The sequence below is a fragment of the Eulemur rufifrons genome, chromosome 20 (assembly GCF_041146395.1).
Source record: "Eulemur rufifrons isolate Redbay chromosome 20, OSU_ERuf_1, whole genome shotgun sequence".
NCBI lineage: Eukaryota > Metazoa > Chordata > Mammalia > Primates > Lemuridae > Eulemur > Eulemur rufifrons.
The window spans coordinates 39566169-39586554 of record NC_091002.1 but is presented as its reverse complement, the minus strand read 5'-3'; the positions used below and the strand labels follow the sequence as shown (position 1 = coordinate 39586554).

Sequence of the window (20386 nt, the reverse complement as noted above, 5' to 3'; positions counted from 1 at the left end):
TGTGGTCATCATGCCTAAAAGGAAAGAACTTTAAGAGCTAGCATCAGATACATAAGCTGTCCAGCTTTCTTGGATCCTGAGCTTCCTGGCTGATTTACCCTTCCCTGGTCCAGATTGCAGGGTACGTGAGCCAGCCCATGGTGGATGTGTCAATCCTTCAGAGGTCCCTGGCCATCCTGGAGAGCATGGTCTTGAACAGCCAGAGTCTGTACCAGAAGATAGCAGAGGAAATCACCGTGGGCCAGCTCATCTCACACCTCCAAGTGTGAGTAAGAGACCGTAACCCCTCCCTTCACTTGTCTGTTCTCTTTTCTCCTCTTATTTTGTTTAAGTCTTCCAATCCTACCTCTGCTTTGCTTATATTCCAAGCTATGGTCTGCTTGTTCATTCATTCATTACCTCTTCCACACTACTGCCAAAATTCCTCCCATAATTCAGACCTGATCATGTCATGCTCCTGCCTAAAATCCTCGGTAACTCCCCTTGCCCCTTAGGCTAAAGTGAAGGTTTTCCCAATCTTCCTATACCACCCTGATACCAGACAAATTAGATAGATGCTTTCTGCCCTATGGGCCAAATAGTGTCTGTCTATACCTAAGATAATTATATAAAATACTGTATTTTTATTATCTGTTGCCCATTTTAAACTTTGAATTTCCTGGAAACATGGACCAACCATTTTTGTATCCCTTGCTTTAAGTAGAAGCTCAATTAGTATTTGCTGAATGAACACTTAACTGAACTAACAATGCACTGTGGAGAATAGTAAAATAAGAAGTATTGTGTAGGATGTGAGTTCAGGATGTCAGTTCAAATCCAGGCTCTACCACGTACAAGGTCTCTGCCTGTAGCAAGTTACCTAGTCTCTTCTGGCCTCAGTGTCCTCATCTGTAGACTGGGGTTAATCACCTCACCTCTCAGACTGTGAGGATCAAAGAAGATTTAAAAAATGGTCTAGTAGAGTGGCCAGCACACAGTAGATATTTAATAAATTCAGGGTCTTTTTTGTTTGTTTGTTTGTTTGTTTGTGTTTGTTTTTTAAGAAGCTTATCATATTCTACCTAGCATTCTGGGAGGCTGAGGTAGGTGGATCGTTTGAGCTCAGGAGTTTGAGACCAGCCTGAGCAAGAGCGAGACCCTGTCTCAACTAAAAAAAAAAAAAAAAATAGAAAGAAATTAGTTGGATAACTAAAAATATATAGAAAAAATTAGCTGGGCATGGTGGCGCATGCCTGTAGTCCCAGCTACTTGGGAGGCTGAGGCAGGAGGATCACTCGAGCCCAGGAGTTTGAGGTTGCTGTGAGCTAGGCTGATGCCACGGCACTCACTCTAGCCTGGGCAACAGAGTGAGACTCTGTCTCAAAAAAAAAAAAAAAGAAGCTTATCACATTCTAAAACATTTTACCAGATTAAAAAAACAGATGACAAATGAACCAATTGGAGTACCGTTTCTCTCCTCTCCATTCTTTTTACTTCACTTTCAACTGGTCTATACAATTTAAGGGAACTGGACTTCCCAAAACAAGGGTGGTAATATTGTTGGTTCCTCTCTGACTCACGCTCACTTCTGTCGTATTGGGTATTGCCAGAATGCTGCCAGATCCCCTGCCGGTTCCAGGGATTTGACAGTTCATAGCAGCCCTGTCCTCGCTCAGCTGTGCTCCCACCCTGTTTTTCTCCACTAATCCAAGTAAAAAGAAAGCACAATGATTTCCTTGCAGCTCTGATTTCTTGCTGTCACTTTTAAAGAATTCTTCACCCTCAGCTTTCATATCCAAAGAGCCAACAAGGTTGATTAGAGTGAGAGGGACATTATAAACTCCAGATAGAGTTCTGATTTTCCTGTGACCTCACACCTATCTTTCTGTTGTTTTTTTACAAGTTTCTGCACACAGCATTGAACTTCTCTGTTTTTTTTTTTTCTTTTTGTCTCAGAATTGAGAATGACCCCAGTTGCTTCCCTAAGGATGATAGAGGAACATGGCATTTCTTAAGGGTTACTGGTGAATACTTTAAGTCCACAGCTGTCACCAGAACTTACGTGTTCTGCTGTTTGGGCTTAGGGACACTTGGTGCCCTCTATTAGACTCTTAGGTGCCCCCTGCCTGACCAGGACCAAAAAGCCCATCAGCCCCTCTGGAAAGAGCCACAGAAGGCACCCACAACATGGCAGGTGGGGACATCTTGTGAAGTGCCAGGATTATAAGATTCCAGAGAATGATTGTAGTTATTTTGTTTGTTTAAAATAAAGTAAGATAAGTTTGTATTCAAAGACTTAGAAAATACAGAAAAGCACAAAAAGTAAATTATTTTCCCATTATGCCCCCTCCAGACATACCCACTGGTAAACATTAATTGAATGTCCCTCCAGTACAAAATTGGGATCTTACTATACATACTATGTGTACCATGATTTTTTTTAACTGAATAATATCTTGAACATCGCTCCATGTCAAAGATTCTTCTAAAAGGGTAGTTCTAAACCTTTCTTGCATCCCAGACACCTTTGAAAATCCATCAATAGCTATGAACTCTCACCTCTTTGGAAAAAATATTACATAGTTGACTAACTACATAGAATAATTTCCGTACCATTTCTGGAGTTCACAGATACTCTAAGTCCATCCCTGAATCCCAGGTTAAGAATCTTTACACTAAAACATGATTTTGAATAATTACTAGGATTCTCATATGTATAAACAGAGTTGCTAAGGTGAACATTTGGATCACTTACCATGCTGTCCTTTTTTAACAGTACTTTAGTGAAACACCTAGTCAATAAGTCTTGCACAGCATTCTGATTACTGTCTCAGAATACGTTCCTAGTAGTGGAATTGCCGGGTCGAGAGCATGCCCACCGTTAATGCTTTTGAGACTCAGCCTCAGATTACGATTTGATTACAATCTGTGAGTGATTGTTTTAGACCATCTCAAAGCATCATCTTGCTGTTCAGTCTTCTAATCTCCCTCTGCCTTCTTTCTCCATTGACACAGCTCCAACCAGGAGATTCAGACCTACGCCATTGCACTGATTAACGCACTTTTTCTGAAGGCTCCTGAAGACAAGCGACAGGTCTGTGGCTGCCTTTACACACTTTTCATCTGGGCTTTTCTGAGAATAATGCTGACCCCACCCACTCTTTGCTGTGTAGAAAGCAGAAATCCAGCCATTTTCCCAAGAGTCCTCTTAGCCCTCTGTGGCCAGAGCCCAGCAGGGCGGCTTTGCTGGGGAAGACTGAGAAGAGAACTAGGTGGGGAAACCAGCCAGGTCTTATGTCAGAGCAGGGGCCTTCCAACTTTTTCCTCTAAAAGGCCAGAGAGTAAATATTCTCCACTTCATGGGCCCTATGGTTCATGTGGCAGCTGCTCAACCTTGCTGTTGTAGCAAAAACAGCCTCGGGCAATAGGTAAATGAACGGGTATGGCTGTCTCCCAGTAAAACCTTGTTCACACAAACAGGCAACAAGCCTAATATGGCCATAGTTTGCTAACTCCTGTGTTAGAGGATCAAGAATAAGGAAGAGGAGACCCTGTGGGCACCACTGAGTCCAAGAGGTCCAAAATAAATGGGACTTCACACTGAGTTTCGTGTATAAAGGTCCTCTGATCCAGATTCTAAACATCTTTCTTCCCCTATCCGTTAGCTGTGTAACATGCAGATAGCTCTGCCTTTTTGAACCTCAGTTTCCTTACCTGTAATGTGGGAGCAACAACATCTGCCCCATTGGCCGGGCGCGGTAGCTCACGCCTGTAATCCTAGCTCTCTGGGAGGCCGAGGCGGGTGGATCGCTTGAGCTCAGGAGTTCGAGACCAGCCTGAGCAAGAGCGAGACCCCGTCTCTACTAAAAATAGAAAGAAATTATATGGACAACTAAAAATCTATATAGAAAAAATTAGCCGGGCATAGTGGCGCATGCCTGTAGTCCCAGCTACTCGGGAGGCTGAGGCAGTAGGATCGCTTAAGCCGAGGAGTCTGAGGTTGCTGTGAGCTAAGCTGACGCCACGGCACTCACTCTAGCCTGGGCAACAAAGTGAGACTCTGTCTCAACAACAAAAAAAAAAAATCTGCCCCATTTACCTCACAAGAATGTCATGAGGAAAAACAAGACCCCCATTTTACCCAGGAGGAAACAGGGAATCAGCTGGGTGGTGGAACGAGCACTGACCTAAGATCTGAGGGGCCTGGGACTAAGTACTTCCCCTGCTACTGGCTGGACTAGTCTTTTTAACCTCTGTGGGTCTCGGTTTCTCTTTCTGTAAAACGAAAGGGCTAGATTAAATGATCTCTGAGGGCCCTTCCAACACTAACATTCTAGATTTCTCTGAGAAAAACCTTAATCGTGTACAAAAATAAGACTTAATTCTGTGTCAATATCATGGGCTCAGTGAGATGACATCCAAGTGGAATCACGTACCAAGCTCTTGGTAGATTCTGGAGGGAAGACCAGGGCATCTGTGGTTCTGTCTGTCCTTGTCCTTCTGGATGGCTTGGCTCTGTTAATGTCTTCCTTCCCAGTCCATGTTTGAATGTAAGCTGAAAGCTCATTCCGTCTGCTTCTCTCTGTGCTTTTTGCTTCCTGCCGGCAGGACAAGCACCTTAATCCTCTAGACCTGCCTGTCACTGTAAGTAGCACCGCTGTGTGGAGAGGGCCCCGGGCCTTCCAGGTGGGGAGGTCAAAGCTGGGCCAAAATGTCACGGTCTGATCTAGATGTTCAGGGCACGTCCAGACCCAGGGAAAGGTCACGTGTTGTGAATCTCCTTTGTCAGGACTCTTAGGGAAGTACTTCAGATTAGAGTCACAGAAAGGATTAGGGGGTAGCTGCCCTGGGGTATGTGGCCCAGGCTTTCCTTTGTAATTTCCCTTTGCATGGGTCTGTGGTTCAACTAGGGAAGATCAGATTCAGAAACAGCTTGTGACTTTCATCTAGACAATACCACAGATGCGTCGCCGTCCAACTTGCCTTAGCAAAAGAGTAAAGGTAAATCCATGCCTTTTCTGGACTCTTACTAGACTGTAGGACTCTGACAAGGTTAGACAGTTGACAAAAGGGAGTTTGGATGCTCATTTCTTGGTTAGAGGGAGCTTTGGAGAGGTCAGCTTTGTGAGGATGTGAAAGAGGATAAGTGCTTCCCCCTGGCACCACGGAGAGGCTTTTGGTCTAAGACCTTTATATTTGAGCTGTAGACCACTGTCAATTACTCACTTTGTGAGTTGTCCACGGCAAGATTTAATCTCAACCGACCGCCTATAGCTACCAGAGAAGTTTCTAGGCCACCTTCCTCCTCTGCCAGCTAGTGTGTGCTCAGGGAATGCAAAATAAAACTTAATGTTCCTGGCAGTGTCAGCCATTTGGAATATGGCTAGAAATCTGGAAGTGAGAGAGAAAGGCCTTTTAGCTCCGAGAAAAATGACAGAGCTCATGGATATTGCTCCATGGGAGAGGTGTGACAGCTCCCTGAGGCCCATTGATTTAGAATTATCTATAAAAGTAAATGAAGGCAGCAGTTTAGAAAGTGAAGTCATGCTAATTAACATTAGTAAGAAGTGATGGCTGACATTGGAAGGAGGAGACAGAAGAATTATGAAAAGCTGTCAGAAAAATTAAAAGCATTGTAATCTGGGACCATTTTGTTTAGGGGAAAATAGCTTCACATTTCAGTAGCTCCTCAGGGTATTACGGTGTCACAACACAGAATAATAACCGATATTCCTTTTGATGAAGCCAAGTCCTTGGCAGTGATTAAATTATAATCATTATGGTTGCTTCAGAAATAAAGAAGTGTATGTAATATATTTTTTTAAATTTACATAAGAATGGTCAAAATAATGGTTCTGAGAGAACCCTTAAAGCTTTGCTCCCTGGAAGATTCATTTACGTAGGATACCTTATTTCCTGGATCTGCTAAATAAATAAAGCATTACTGTCAAAGTCTGAATCAAATAGAATTAAAAAGGTGAATCTATTATGAAAAATCACCCCAAAGCACCCAACACATTGCTCCCTCGGCCAGTCAGAAGTGAGTCGCAGACTACGTACTGACTTAGCGCGTCCGTGCCCCAGCCCGTCTGCTGGGGGCTGGGGAGGAGCTGGGGCCCTTCCAGCCTTGGCGGTGGGGTCTGCGTGGAACGATGCATGTGGCTTGGAATCCATCACACTGCTCTGTGCTCCACGTGCAATGTCCATTGCCGGCATCCTTGTGACGCAAGTGTCTCATCCTCAAGCAGTCCACGTCTGTCTTTGAAGATGATGCGGTCCATTATGCCATTAAGAAGGGAAACCCTACTTGAGCTAATTTGCACTCTCAAAAAAGAGTGAAGAAATTTTTCAGAGTATAAAATACAATTGATGGTAGATTTTCTTTCATTCACCCACTTTTCATTTGAAAAGAAAAAACTTTAAGAAAAAGCCCCAGAGGTATGACATCACCGTCCTCTTGATAGTTGACACGGGTGTGCGTCTGCCACCTTCCCTGACATGTACTTATTTTTCTCCATAGGATATGGCCAATGCATTTGCACAGAAGCACCTTCGGTCTATAATCCTGAATGTAAGTTCCTGGAACACACTATTTTGTTCCTGTTAATAGCAATTATTATTACCATTATAGGTGTTGTCCTATTAGTATTATTAAAATTTCTAGTGTGCTGAGGGTACACAGAGGGAACTTAGCAATAGCTACCGAACACTTCTTAAACTGGAAAGATTTTTCTTGTAATCCTCTGTGAGCAGAATTGTCTCTAGGAAGTCATCCCACCAGGAATTGCAGTGCCTCCAGGGAGGGACAAGGCCAGTTATACTGTTTGTTACCCTGCTGCTCCAAAATTTTTATCCAGAGAAAATATGTCAAAATCAGCACAAAAGAGGAAGGTGATTCAGCTAATACTGATCATAAATCTGAACTGTGTAGGACACTGACAGAGATAAATAAAGACAGTGTGTTTGCTCTTAAAGACCTTCTGGTCAAGTAGGAAAGACCAGTGATCATAGCACAGTGTGGTCAGTGTCTGTGGTCTGGGGAGCAGTGAGTCCTGCCTTGAAGGAGAGGGTGTCAGGAAACCTTTGGAGGAGTCTCTTCAGGTGAGCAGCGCAGGGTAACTAGGCAGACCGGGAAGAACAGGAATTCCAGGAACAGGGTGGTTGGAACCTAGGAGTGTGTGATTGGGTTCAGGGTGGGGCAAGGAGCAGATTTGTGATGAGGCTGGAGAGGTAGAAAACACTGGATCAGGTAAGGCCTTAGTCTAACTCCTAAGGACAACTGAGGGGGTTAATTAGGATGGTGAAATAACCAGATTTGCACTTGAGAAAGAGCACTCAGGGGTGTCTGAGGCAGGGAGAGTAGAGTGGGAGTTGGTGGTGGTGGTGGAGGGATCTGGAAGGAGGTCTGATTCCCTGTCACCCAGTGGTGGTCTGGGATGGAAGAGGGCTAAGGTGGGACCTGGGAAAGAGAGTGAAGGATCTAGATTAAAAGGAAGCAATTTTATCAGTTGTCAAAAACAGGGCAAAACTGGTAGACCACAGTGAAGGGAATAAAATGAGAATCTAGAAGTCAAGTGTAAAACACTTGATGTTGAACGTGGACTTTGGAGTCAGCCAGCCTCCTTGCACTGCCATTTTCCAATCTTTGATCTTGATCAATTCACTTAACTCCTCTGGGCTTCAATTTGCTCGTTTGGATGTGAGGAATAAATGAACTGATCTCAGGTACATAGAGTGCGCAGCAGGGTGTCTGGCACTTTGGTAAGCATGCTCCTTGTACTGGCAGAACACGGTGCCAAGGTGTGAAATCGAAGAAGTTAGCTCTGAGCACTTGTGAGGTTGAGCAGTCGGCCATGCTCTAAACACGCAGAGTCCACAGACTTCCCCGTGCAGAAGTCCTCTCTGCTGACCGCTTCACCGGTTACACCCAGCTACCGGCCTGGCAGGAGGGGCCCTGAGCAAATGCTAGCACATTGCCCACAAGTGGCGGGGAGTGCCCAGGTTCCCACGCATGCTATCCACACTCCTGCGCAGCTGTCCTGGGCACTCTCCTCTGCACGTGTCGGGGTGAGGGTGCCCTTCTGAGGGAAATTTAATTATGTTTGAGACTTATTATTGACCTCGGTAGGGTTAGAAGTTCAACTTAATTTCTGGACAAACCTTGTGAACAAGTAAAGATTCCACAGTAGAAAGCAATTCAGCATCAGGACTCAGGACTTAAATGGTCTGGCAGGAAATGGTGAATGCATGGTCCCTGAAGTCCAGGGATTTCACTGAGTCAAGCCAGAGAGCTTAGGCCCCGAGATGCTTGACAGCCAACTACGACTGCAGGTAAAAACCCTGAAACTATAACACATCAGACTGGAGCTGTACTTGTTTAAGCCATTGATGGCTAGAGTGATTAATTACCTTCCAGCTATGCTGTCTCTTAAGTTTGAGAAAGGAGATTAAAGTGAAAAAAAAAAAAACAAGATCGCATCAGCTGCCACCTCTATTCAAAGCTATTTCTAAATTATGGAGGGAAGTGAGGAGGAAAGAATAGGGATAGACAGGTAGGGAGAAATCAGGGTGGTGGAGAGAGGGAGCAGAGAGAAGAAAGGCTCAGAGTGAGGCAGAAGGAGGGGTGTGGAGGGGAAGCAGTGGCATGGCAAGGAAGAGACCCTGCGCCAGGAGAGAGACTGGGGGAGAATGGAGGGAAGGGAAGCTTCAGGGGAGACAGGTGCAGAGCAGAGAGAGAAAGTAAACTTGGGGAGTTGAGAGGAACCCTGAAACTGAGCTAAGATGAGAGATCTCATGCGTGAGAGACAGAGCAGGAGCTGGAGGGCTGGGCATAGTCACCAGTTCAGGGGGAGGGGTGCTGGCTTGAGTGCATTAGCACACGCTGCACTCTAGTTTGGACACACTACTCTCTGCCCAAAATGGTAGCCACTAGCCATGTGTGGCTCTTGAGCACTTGAAATGAGTCTAGTGTGGCTGGGGACTGAATATGTGATTTTAATTTCAGTTTAAATTTATCCATATGTGGCTTTTGACTACTGTATTGGGCAGTGCAGATCTAGAGAAAGAAAGAGACAGAGAAGGGAGAGAGCTCTGGAGTCACGCAAATAGCAAAGAGGTCTAGGATAGGGCTGTCCCGTGGAAATATAATGCAAGTCCTTTGCGTGATTTTAAACTCTCTAGTAGCAACATTAAAAAAGGAATCAGGGAAATCAAGTTCAATAATAGATTTTATTTAACCCAAGATATCCAAAACATTATCATTTCAATATGTAATAATATAAAACATTATAATGAGATATTTCAAATTTTCTTTTTTCATACTAAGGCCTCAAGATCCAGTGTGCATTTATACTCAAAGCACATCTCGGTTTCACGGGCCTAGTGGCTACCAAACTGGATTGTGCAGGTCTAAAGAGATTGATCTAGAGCCAGAGGAAGCTCTAGAGTGAGCTGATCTAAAGTTAGAGGGAGCTTTAAAAAGATAGTCTCCTAGAGTTAGAGAGCTCTAGAGCAGTGCTATTTGGTAGAACTTCGGGTGCTAAGAGAAATGTTCTGTCTCTGCACTATGCAGTGCAGTAGCCACTAGCCACATGTGACTCTTGAGTGCTTAAAATGTGGCTGATGAGTCAGGAAGTATATAATCTTGTGAAAAAAAAAAAATGTGGCTAATGTGAAGATGATGCTTTACCAAAATTTGAACTTCAATTAGTTTTAACTGATTGAAATGCAAATAACCACATCTGGCTAGTGGCTACCATGCTGGACAGCACAGCTCTAGAGACAGAGAGCACTGAGTCAGGGAACGTGAAGGACTCAAAGGTGGTACATGTGGGAAACTAGGCAAGGGTCTCACTTGGGCAAGAAGGAACCAAGAGTGGCAGGATTCATGATGGTGGGTGAGACAGCGCGGCGAGAAGTACAAGAGAGCGAGAAGGAAAGCAGGATGTGGCAGGAGTGAGAACAGGACAGTGAGAGACAAGAGCACGATCAAGTGTTGACCAACCAGCACAGACGGAACATGAGAGAGAATGAGGGGGCCAAAAGTAGGGGTGGGCATCAGAGGACAAAAGGGGAGCTGATAAACTGGCAGGGGGAGGTAGGGGCACAGAGAATGGGGAGGACAGAGTCAGATGACGGAGAGGGACGTGGTGTGGGAGACGCAGGGAGTGGGGAGAGGGATGGGTGTTGGAGAGGAAGGGGGAGAAGGCGGTGTGAGGGGCCGGGTGGAAGACTTAGACGTTTCTCCTTTGTTTAGCTGTCTCGGTACCATCTAAAGCCCCTCCACGGGGTGAAGCCATCCAAAATATTTTATTTTTCTAAGGGAAAAACAATCTTTCTCCACACACACTACCCATTGTCTTGGGTTTAGCAGTCCTTTGGGGAGGCTGATTGGAGTAGGGCCCAGCTACCAACGTTCCCTGCCACAGCCTTGGCGGAGTGGCCTCCTCCATCTTTGGTGTGGCCAAGTGTGGCCCTGCTCTTCATCCCACTTCCCCTGCCCAGGGGAGCGCAGAGGAGGGATGGTGCCGTTCGGGCACGCAGTGAATCATCTCTGCCTGAACCAAGCCTGTTCATGCTTCATCCCTTCTAGAACATGAAGTCCCCTTGTGTGGGAGGAGAGCTCTGTTCCCTGCCTGGCACACTTCCTTTTTCACTAGCACTGATGTGGCTCTTCAGTCAAAGGGACAGTCAGTTCAGTTCCCTGCTCTATGCCTTTGCTTTTTCTAGCATGTGATCCGAGGGAACCGCCCAATCAAAACTGAGATGGCCCATCAGCTGTATGTCCTTCAAGTCCTGACCTTTAACCTTCTGGAAGAAAGGATGATGACCAAGATGGACCCCAATGACCAAGTAGGTGCTAAGTGGGGCAGAGCTTTCCTAGCTGACATTGTGTGCTGTTTTCTCCTGGTTGTGGTACAGTCCCCCTTAGTCTATGTGCCAGGCACTGTGCTTGGTCTTTGCAGAAGTGGTTGTATCTGCCCTGGAAAATCTAGTGTGATTTGTACCTGTGGAGTGACTCTATAAGGGCCACGGCCATTTCTGTCCTGCTATGGGAGAGGAGATACCTCCTAAGGTATTGATTAGGCCAGAAAAGCCTGACCTACTGTTCTTTTGCTTTCTTCCCTTAGCTAGCTGATTCACCTGCTGTCTGTTTTACCTCTCAGGCTCAAAGAGACATTATATTTGAACTGAGGAGGATTGCTTTTGACGCAGAGTCTGACCCTAGCAATGTCCCTGGGAGTGGGACCGAAAAACGCAAAGCCATGTACACAAAGGACTACAAAATGCTGGGATTTACTGTAAGTACCCCAAAGTGTAGATGGTGGTTGGCCTTCTCCCCTGACGGGAAGTCAGAGGGCCCACCCAGACGGAGCCCTGACAGCTCCTCCTTCTTAATGGTGGCCCTGGAATAGATGACAGTAAGAAGCTTGAGTGGCCCTGATGCTTGGTTTGCTTTGGTGGTGACGAGTTTGCGAGTTTATGTGCAGCCTTTGGCCCCGTGAAACAAATCCATGTATAGGAGGGCCAATGAGGTCAGCCAAGGTGGGTAGAGAGGGGACCTGTCCTCTCACCAAAACAGCTAGGTTCTTTGCAAAGCTACCGTGAATATTTTGTAATAGAATGTGGCTTGTAGATGGGGTTAATTTGGTGAAGTATTTATTGCACACCTCCTCGGTGCCCAGCAGCACGGTAGGCGCTGGGATGCCCGGTGAGCAGCCACAGTGCTCCGGGGTCTCACAGTTCAGTAGCAGAAATGGGCGTGTGGAAAGAGCTGGGACGGAGGTGGGCACCACATGCTAGTGGCTTAGAGGGTAGGGATGAGAGGGCCTCCCCTCATGTCACGTCGCACACGGGAATACTACCCAGTCTCCAACTGTGTTTCTCCAGAACCACATCAACCCGGCCATGGACTTCACCCAAACTCCTCCAGGAATGCTGGCCTTGGACAACATGCTGTACTTGGCCAAATTCCACCAGGACACCTACATCCGGGTAAAGGCGGGGGGCTGGCCTTCTCAGTCCCAGTGCCGCATCTCTTGCTTTCCTCCCTCATCTCCCTGATCCTTCCTTTCCTCTTCTCCCCACAGATCGTCTTGGAGAACAGCAGCCGAGAAGACAAACACGAATGCCCCTTTGGCCGCAGTGCCATCGAGCTCACTAAAATGCTCTGTGAAATCCTGCAGGTTGGGGAACTACGTAAGTCTCTGCCTCTCCCTCTCCTCCTAGTGACGCTCGAGATTATGAACAGTCAGATGTCAGTGGGACTGGACAACTTATGTGGGGTTTTCTTGGCTTTTTAAAAAAATCACTGCATGAACTGATAATTCACCTTTTTATTTTGTTTTGTTTTGTTGGTTTTGTTTTAGGAGGCAGGGTCTTGCTCTGTTGCCCAGGCTGGAGTGCAGTGGCCTAATCATAGCTCACTGCAGCCTTGAACTCTGGGGCTTAAGCGATCCTCCTACCTTGGCCTCCCAAAGTGCTAGAATTACAGGAGTGAGCCACTGTGCCTGGCCCTGATAATTCATCTTATCCTTGTTTATAGGAATCATGGCTGTTGCTTTGGGCTGGCAACTTGAGCTGTGTTCAGAAGCGACCCCACATCTGTGGATAAGGGCTTGCTGGGTCTGTAACAGAGTAGAGAGAGGAGGACCAAGAACAAGCACCCTGGAGAAGAAGGCTAAGGAAGTGGGAGAAAGGCCTACCCCACATTCCTTTTCGCCACAGTCCTTGGTCTGCTTTTGTTCCTCAGGACTTTGGTGCAGAGAATCCAGTTTCTGGACACGAGCTCCCAGGCCCCCACAGGCAGAGGCTTTACCCTTTCCCTGTTTTCTTCCACAGCAAACGAAGGACGCAACGACTACCACCCGATGTTCTTTACCCATGACCGAGCATTTGAAGAGCTCTTTGGAATCTGCATCCAGCTGTTGAACAAGACCTGGAAGGAGATGAGGGCAACAGCAGAGGACTTCAACAAGGTGAGTGTCACTGAGCTGCTCTGAGGCCTATGGAAGGAGACTGTCACACAGCAGTCTCTTGACAGCTGGCCAGCGCCCGGAGAATCCCTGAGCTGGAAAAGCCGCTCGGTCTGCAGTGCTGAGTCACAAGACTGAGGCGTTGGAGAGCTCAGTCCCATCTGGCTGTTACTCCCTTGTAACCTTGAGCAGGTGTCTTCTCCTTGGTGCCCTAGGCCCTCATTTGCCCACTGAAGCCAGCATCTGCCCCCTCTGTCCTCCTTAGGGGACAGGAGAGTAAGCATAGCGAGAGTAGCTATGGTTTATCGAGCACTCCCTGTGTGCAGGTGCTGCCGTGGTTCTGGGAACGGGGAATGTTAGGGGGGTGGGAGTGGACTGGCAGGGTGTGCACATCATGGGTGCTCAATCGACAGTCGTCCCTCTGTGCTTTCTGAGTACCCATTCTATGCAGAGCACTGCGCCAGGCCCTCAAAAGCTGATAATCTAGGGGTTGACTGTTTTGAAGTTGATCATCTCATCATAAAAAATTTGGAAAGTATAAAGAAGAAAAAGTCACCTATAATTCCACCACCCAATGACAATCATTTTTGTATTTTCCTCTAGTCTTTTTTCCCTCTGCATTTTTCCTACACTAGTGAGATCATACTGCACATGCAGTGTGGTTTTAACAGTTATTGTTTTAGGGGAGCTAACGCTTTTTTTTTTTTTACACACCACAGTGTGCCAGGCACTGTGCTTGCCTTCCGTGCAGCATCTCATGTTCTTTATGGCAGCACGTATCAGAAGATGTGTCTTTCTCTCACTTTAAAGTAAACAGATGGAGGCCTGAGGATATTAAGTGATTTGTTCAAGGAACAGATTAAGGGACAGAGTCAAGATCTGAACCCATTTCCCTCTGACTCCAAAAACCCAGGCTCATTTCCCCACACTGTTGACTAATTGAAACATATGAGAAATGAGGCATCTGTCATTGTCAGTCATTTGATCTGAATAACCGCCTAAGAAAGTGCACCTTATCCACCCCGCAGATGTCTGTAGTGCCTGGCTGCTTCAGATGCTGGGGTAGGAGAGAGCTTGGTGTTCCAGAATTGGCCTGTCCATTGATCAGAACAATGGTGTGAGTTGGTTGCCTTCTTTTGCTCTTAGGTTATGCAAGTGGTCCGAGAGCAAATCACCCGAGCTTTGCCCTCCAAACCCAACTCTTTGGATCAGTTCAAGAGCAAACTGCGTAGCCTGAGCTACTCCGAGATTCTGCGACTGCGCCAGTCGGAAAGGATGAGTCAGGATGACTTCCAGTCCCCGCCAATTGTGTAAGTGCCATCCCAGAGGCAGCCGCCAGCTCTGCCTCCCTTGCAGAGCGCCACTGTCCCCATGACCTCCTCTCACCCCGGTGCGTGTCCACTCCAGGGAGCTGAGGGAGAAGATCCAGCCTGAGATCCTTGAGCTGATCAAGCAGCAGCGCCTGAACCGGCTCTGTGAGGGCAGCAGCTTCCGGAAGATCGGGAACCGCCGGAGGCAAGGTGAGAGGAGGCATGGGCCGGGGCTGGTCCTCGCTGACCACAGTCCCTGGTGCCCGGAGGAGCCGCTTAGGTGGCCCTGAAGGAAGCAGGCAGGCCACAGGTGGCCCTTTTGCCCCTTGTGTGCCCTGACCTTTGCCAGTACTGTCCCTGCTCACCTACTTGGCCTCCCTTGTGTTCCAGAGCGGTTCTGGTACTGCCGCTTGGCACTGAACCACAAGGTCCTGCACTACGGTGACTTGGACGACAACCCTCAAGGGGAGGTGACATTTGAATCCCTGCAGGAGAAAAGTAGGTTCATTTCTCTGTTGATGTGTCATGGTGGCTGGGTCATTTAACCCGGTTCTGGTCCTGCTGTTTCAAACTGATTATCTGGGCTTGTGCTCCTTATCTCTCAGGACCTGTTTCTTTATCTGCCAGAGATCATCTCTTCCTGGCCTACCTCACAGGTTGTTGGGAGAGTTAATGAGATCACAGATGGGAGTGTGGTGTGTAGATCGTAAGGGTTGGTTCGAGACCAAGTTGAAAGACGGTAGTTAAGAGCAGAAGCTCTGAAGCCAGACTGCCCGAATTCAAATCCTGGCTTTGCCCCAAATTAGTTGTGAAATCTAATTAATTGCATGATAGTTCTCCCCTCTGCCTTGGTTTCTTCTCCTATAAAATGGGGTTAATGGCCCCACTTTCCTCCTCCTTCGAGGATTGTATGACAGGCATGTTGTGACTGGCAGGTAGTAAGCACAGCTGTCAGCAGCTGCCACTGCTGTTTGCTATAGTGGCATTTTCATCTCCATTATTGCGAAGGGGAAGTGAGGTGAGTGTCCAAGGCCCCATTCCTTGGGGAGATAAATTCAAGAGCCCTGAAGAGACCCCCAGTTAGCTTTGACACAGGCTCACCAGGCCCTGGTCTATAGGAAGTGACTAGGGAGGAGGGAGCAAGTCCAAAGCCACCTCACACCCTCACCCTGCCTGAGCTAATACAGCCCTTTGAGTCTGTGGGCCCAGGGCCTCCCTTCCAGCACTGACACAAGCACTGACCAACTTGCGCATGGCTTCCAGAGACTAATGTCCATCATTTATCAGTTCCTGTTGCAGACATTAAGGCCATTGTCACTGGGAAAGATTGTCCCCACATGAAGGAGAAAAGTGCTCTGAAACAGAACAAGGTGAGTGGAGAGGAGGGTTTGAATGGCTGTCATAGTGCTACCTGGAGAGTACAGTCGGTAGTGGGTTTTTTTCAGTGCATGCTTGCTCTTTTCCCCTCTCTTTAAATTATTCCTGAATGTTTTATTAAGAATCTTAAACATACACAAAAATAGATAGAACTCCTGTGTATGCATCACCTACCCTCAGCAACTGTGACAACATCTGCCCATCCACTTGTTCCTCTCCCTATTACTTTGAAGAAAATCCCAAGTATAATATCATTTCATCTGTAAATATTTAGTATATATCTCTAAAATATAGGGACTCTTTTAACATAACCACAGTACCACTATCATACCTAACAGGAAATAAAAAGTAGTTATTTTAATATTAAATATTACATTGAATTTCTACCAGTTGAATTTCCAATTGTCTTATAAATGTCTATATAAAAATATATAAACATTTATATGTACATATACAATCATACCCATCTTGTTTAAACCAGAATCCAAATAATGTCTACACATTGTGATTAGTCTTTTAAGATTCTTAATTCATAAGTTCCCCTCCAACTTTTCCATCTTTTTTTTTTTGTTTGCAGTTTATTAGTTGAAGAAACCAGGTTGCTTGTTTGGTAGTTTCCCAGCATCTGAATTTTGCTGATTGTCTCCCTGTGGTATAGTTTGACTTGTTCCTCTGTCCTGGATCTATAAATTGGCAGAGGGATCTAGAGGTTTGATCCAGTTCAGCTTTGACATCTTTCTGGCAAGACTGTGTCATAGATGGTGTTATGTTCTATCAAGGGTCACATAATGTCTGGCTGTCTCTCTTCTTGTGATGTTAGCAGACCGTTGATGCTCAATGCCTTATTCCATTAGTAAACTAAGGTTTGCAAACTAGTGATATTTTAATGCAGCCGTTCCTTTTCATTTGTTAGCTGAACTACTTCTCTGAAGAGAAGCTTGCCCTTATCTGCTGTTGGCTTCCCAGTGGTACAGTTAATATAAGAAAAGAGGATAAAGCTGATTTTTCCTTTATGTACCTGCCCTTAAAACAATGAGTGAGTTCCCCAGTATCATTCAATATGACCGATTTTGTGTTTGTTTTGTTCGTTTTTTATTATGAACTCAAGGGTTTAAGCAAATTATATTTGTTTCAGTCCATTACAGTCACATATTTTGTTGATGCTCAAATTGTCCCATCTTTGTCTGCAATTTGTTTTTGTTGTGGTTTTTTAAACTATTAAGACATTCCTATGCCGATTACAGCTTGATAAAAAGAAGAATCAGTCATCTTGGTAACATAAAATAAAAACTTCTAGGATAACTTACCACGATGAACTCAGACATTCAAGGGTTCTGAGTGTTGAAAATGACCTTTTTCCCCATCTTAAAAGTATCACCACATCTTAGGTGTGACTTGGGCGGGGAGTGGGTAAGTTAAGGTTGCTTGTTTCAGGGCCTCGTCTCCAGCCATGCCTGTGTGCATGCCTGGGGGCCTGGATGACATCATATCTCAATCAACACGTTTGATAACGATGCCAAGTTACTAGGACTTTGGTCAGGATCTTGGTGTGCAGAGCCCAGGTTGTTCCACTGCTCTAAGTAACTGAAACCCTTTCTCCTTCAGGAAGTGCTAGAATTGGCCTTCTCTATCCTGTATGACCCTGATGAGACCTTAAACTTCATTGCACCTAATAAGTATGAGGTGAGCACTGTGGCACAGCCTCAGACGGCAGAATGACTCTCCACCTGGAGGGGAGGAGTGGGCAGAATAGAAATGTCCCAGTCAAGGCAGGTGACCACAGCATATCATGAAGGCTGCGGGATGCTGAGGATCTGCCACGTGATGGGCCCTTCAGCCCTGAGCTGGGCTCTCCACACTACTCTTCAGCAGCAGCTGTAGGTTGTCATTAGAAAGTTATGGTCCACTAGGGATGATTCATTTGCTTGGGATAAGGAAAATTCTCTTCTTTGCATTTTCTCTGTGGCCACCTACCCCAAGTGAACTGGACAGATCTTCCTTCCTTGAGGCTCCTGGTCACACATTATAGTCCATCCAGGCTGGGCTTTGAAGCCAGATGGATCCAATTCTTCTGACAAGGGGCTTACAGGTCCCTCTGCAGCCCTGGAAGATACTAGATATTAACTAAGTACCTGCACTTGAGACTCTATGTGCCCGGTGAGCTCTGAGAGCCATCAGTGGGAACTGGAGGTGGGGCTTCTGGAAGAGGAGACACTTGGGCAGGGCCTGACCTAGTGGAGTTGCTAGTGGAGTTTTGTTGGAGGAAATGAAGAACAAGCAGGAGGAGAACCAGGTGAACATAGTCATGGAACAAAGAAAACAGCAGCAGAGGGGACAGGACTTGGGATTGGATGGGTTGACAAGACTTCTCTGTTATTGCCTCTTAGCACGAGACCCTCTACATCAGTTTCTTTAGTACTTAGTTTTTAACATTAATTGACTGGGTTTTTTTAAATTTACTTTTTTTTTTTAAAACAAAATTAAGATCTCACAGGGATTCTGATTTGTGTCCTGCTGTTTTCACCTAATATATTTATTTCTCCCCTCCCATTTCCAGTTTTGGGGACAACTGGGTGATACCCCAGCACTCAGATTTCATTGTGCTCTATTCATTAATTGCATTTTAGGCCATATTTCATATTATTATAAGAAGTTTTAATGTAACCCCCCTCATAAAAACAAGATCTCACATTTTCAACGTGCCCCCACAGTACTGCATCTGGATTGATGGCCTCAGTGCCCTTCTGGGGAAGGACATGTCCAGCGAGCTGACCAAGAGTGACCTGGACACCCTGCTGAGCATGGAGATGAAGCTGCGGCTCCTGGACCTGGAGAACATCCAGATTCCTGAAGCCCCACCGCCAGTCCCCAAGGAGCCCAGTAGCTATGACTTTGTCTATCACTATGGCTGAGCCTGGAGCCGGAGACACTGGTACCCAGGAGAAGGGATTTGGGCCCCAGGAGAAACACTCACAGTCTGGTGCCTTGTCTTTTGCTTGTACAAAATCCGTAGTGATTGTGGTGGCCAGTAAATGCCAGCCATTCCTCAAACCCACCTCGGACCACCCAGAGTTTCCTCTTGGTCGCTGTCCACTAAGAGTCATGAAGGCAGGGGGCTCCGCCCTCCCCATCACCGTCAAGCCTGGGACTGGGCCATGAGGAATGGACAGCAGACGTCCTTGCCTTCCAGCCCAAGAACTGCTTCTTGAAATGGACTTAACAGCCACTTACCTTTTCTTCCTAAGCCTGCTCTCTGGTTAGCTGGATTCCCATGTGAGCAAGTGCCGGCCCAGGAAAGGCTGCCTGCAGAGGACACATGTGCTGGGTGTGTTAAGAGGCTTGGAGTGACTGCCTTTGGGTGACCCATGCCTATGTCTCAGATCTAAGTATAGGCCTTGGGCCTTGGCATAGTGGATACCTGGGCCTTTGCTTTTGTCTTTTTCATGAGGGCTCACTCCAGCCTCATATGGTGCCAAGATGCTGCTGCTTCTGAGGTTTGGCTCTAACATCTCTGGTTTATAGAGCCACCACATCTCTCTTGTCCTTGCAGATATCAGGGCAGATACAAATTTCTCCCCACAAGCTCTCAGTCTCAGCCTGGCAAGTCGAGGACCTCCAGGCTGAGTCCCACCCTCTTAGTCTCCGGGAATGCTGCAGGGAAAGCCCAGCTGAGGCCTGGGCCTAGACTGTGGTAAGGTCACTAGATTCTACTCCCTTCCCCTAACGTTTATCTTTTCCTTCCTCGGGGAGAAATCTCCCACCTAACCCTCCAGTTTGCTTTCCTTTGGCCTTCCATATCCCAGGAAGTTTGCCTTCCCTTCCTCTCCTTCTTAGTGCTGTGGTTTCTGCCATTGGCCATGATTTCAGGGAGCTGGCTGAGGCCACAGCTGTGCCAATGGGGCTTCCCTGGTGCTGCAGCACTTGTAAACCACACGCACAGCCTCTCTTCTTGGATGTACGTTAATACAGTGGCATACAGGACTGGTAGCCTGGCATGGTAGGTACCACCCAATGAAGATTGTACTATATATTTTCTTTACTATAGGCCATACTTATACAGACTTGTATATATATTTATATAAGATCTACCTATCCTAGGATGGAATGTTAGGGGAAAATAGAATTGTAGGGGGGAAGAAAGGTAATACTTCCAGTTGTGAGCCAAGATTGTAACCAGAGAGCAGCCAGGAGCTTCCTGTCAGTAATCATGTTTTCAATAAATACTCTTTCATGTACAAACTGTAGTTCCTATTAGCAGCTGTTTCTACGTACTTCCTCCCTGCCCAAGGGTGAAGATTTCACCTTGGCAAGCCATTTTCAGCGTGTCTGGGAGAGTGGAGAGCTCCAGCTGGAGCCCTTAGCCACCTTCCAAGAGTCTTCCTCCTCATCATTCACCCTCCCCCGATCACACCCCCCCACACACAGACACACACCTGCTGGTTAAGGATGCTCACAGATTGTTGCACTGGGACAAAGTGTTTTCTGCTCAGTCCTGCTGGGTATGGCAGGGTATGGCATACTGTAATCCCCCAAGAACACGTCCTCCCTCTTCTCCCTGCCAGGGACACAGCCAGGGAACAGCTCGAGTACTTGTGCCTTACAAAGAAGACATGGTCTTCACCCTGTGTGTTGCCTGTGCTTAGTGCCCAGCCTTCCAGCTGGTGTTTTAGGCTTTTGCTCCAAACCTTGGCCTTGGTAGCTGGGAGGCTTGAATGAGGGCGGTGATGAAAATAGATACTTTCTCTT

At 46.6% G+C, this 20386-nt stretch overlaps 1 protein-coding gene across 2 annotated transcripts in view; it reads left to right on the top strand.

The window, feature by feature from the left end:
* ELMO2 (engulfment and cell motility 2) overlaps positions 1-19879 on the top strand; it is a 38793-nt gene extending 18914 nt beyond the window's left edge. Inside the window, exons 8-22 of one of the 2 annotated variants that reach the window (XM_069496436.1) lie at positions 114-265; positions 2995-3073; positions 4588-4623; positions 6500-6550; positions 10708-10830; positions 11145-11279; positions 11869-11973; positions 12069-12177; positions 12820-12956; positions 14100-14263; positions 14361-14473; positions 14654-14761; positions 15551-15633; positions 17246-17323; positions 18352-18619. In XM_069496436.1, the coding sequence (XP_069352537.1) occupies positions 114-265; positions 2995-3073; positions 4588-4623; positions 6500-6550; positions 10708-10830; positions 11145-11279; positions 11869-11973; positions 12069-12177; positions 12820-12956; positions 14100-14263; positions 14361-14473; positions 14654-14761; positions 15551-15633; positions 17246-17323; positions 18352-18552 (1674 nt within the window). In that variant the 3' untranslated portion in view covers positions 18553-18619. Of the gene's footprint in view, positions 1-113; positions 266-2994; positions 3074-4587; positions 4624-6499; positions 6551-10707; positions 10831-11144; positions 11280-11868; positions 11974-12068; positions 12178-12819; positions 12957-14099; positions 14264-14360; positions 14474-14653; positions 14762-15550; positions 15634-17245; positions 17324-18351 lie in introns of both variants that reach the window. The other variant, XM_069496435.1, reaches the window with a different exon arrangement.
* The last annotated feature ends 507 nt before the right edge of the window (positions 19880-20386 follow it).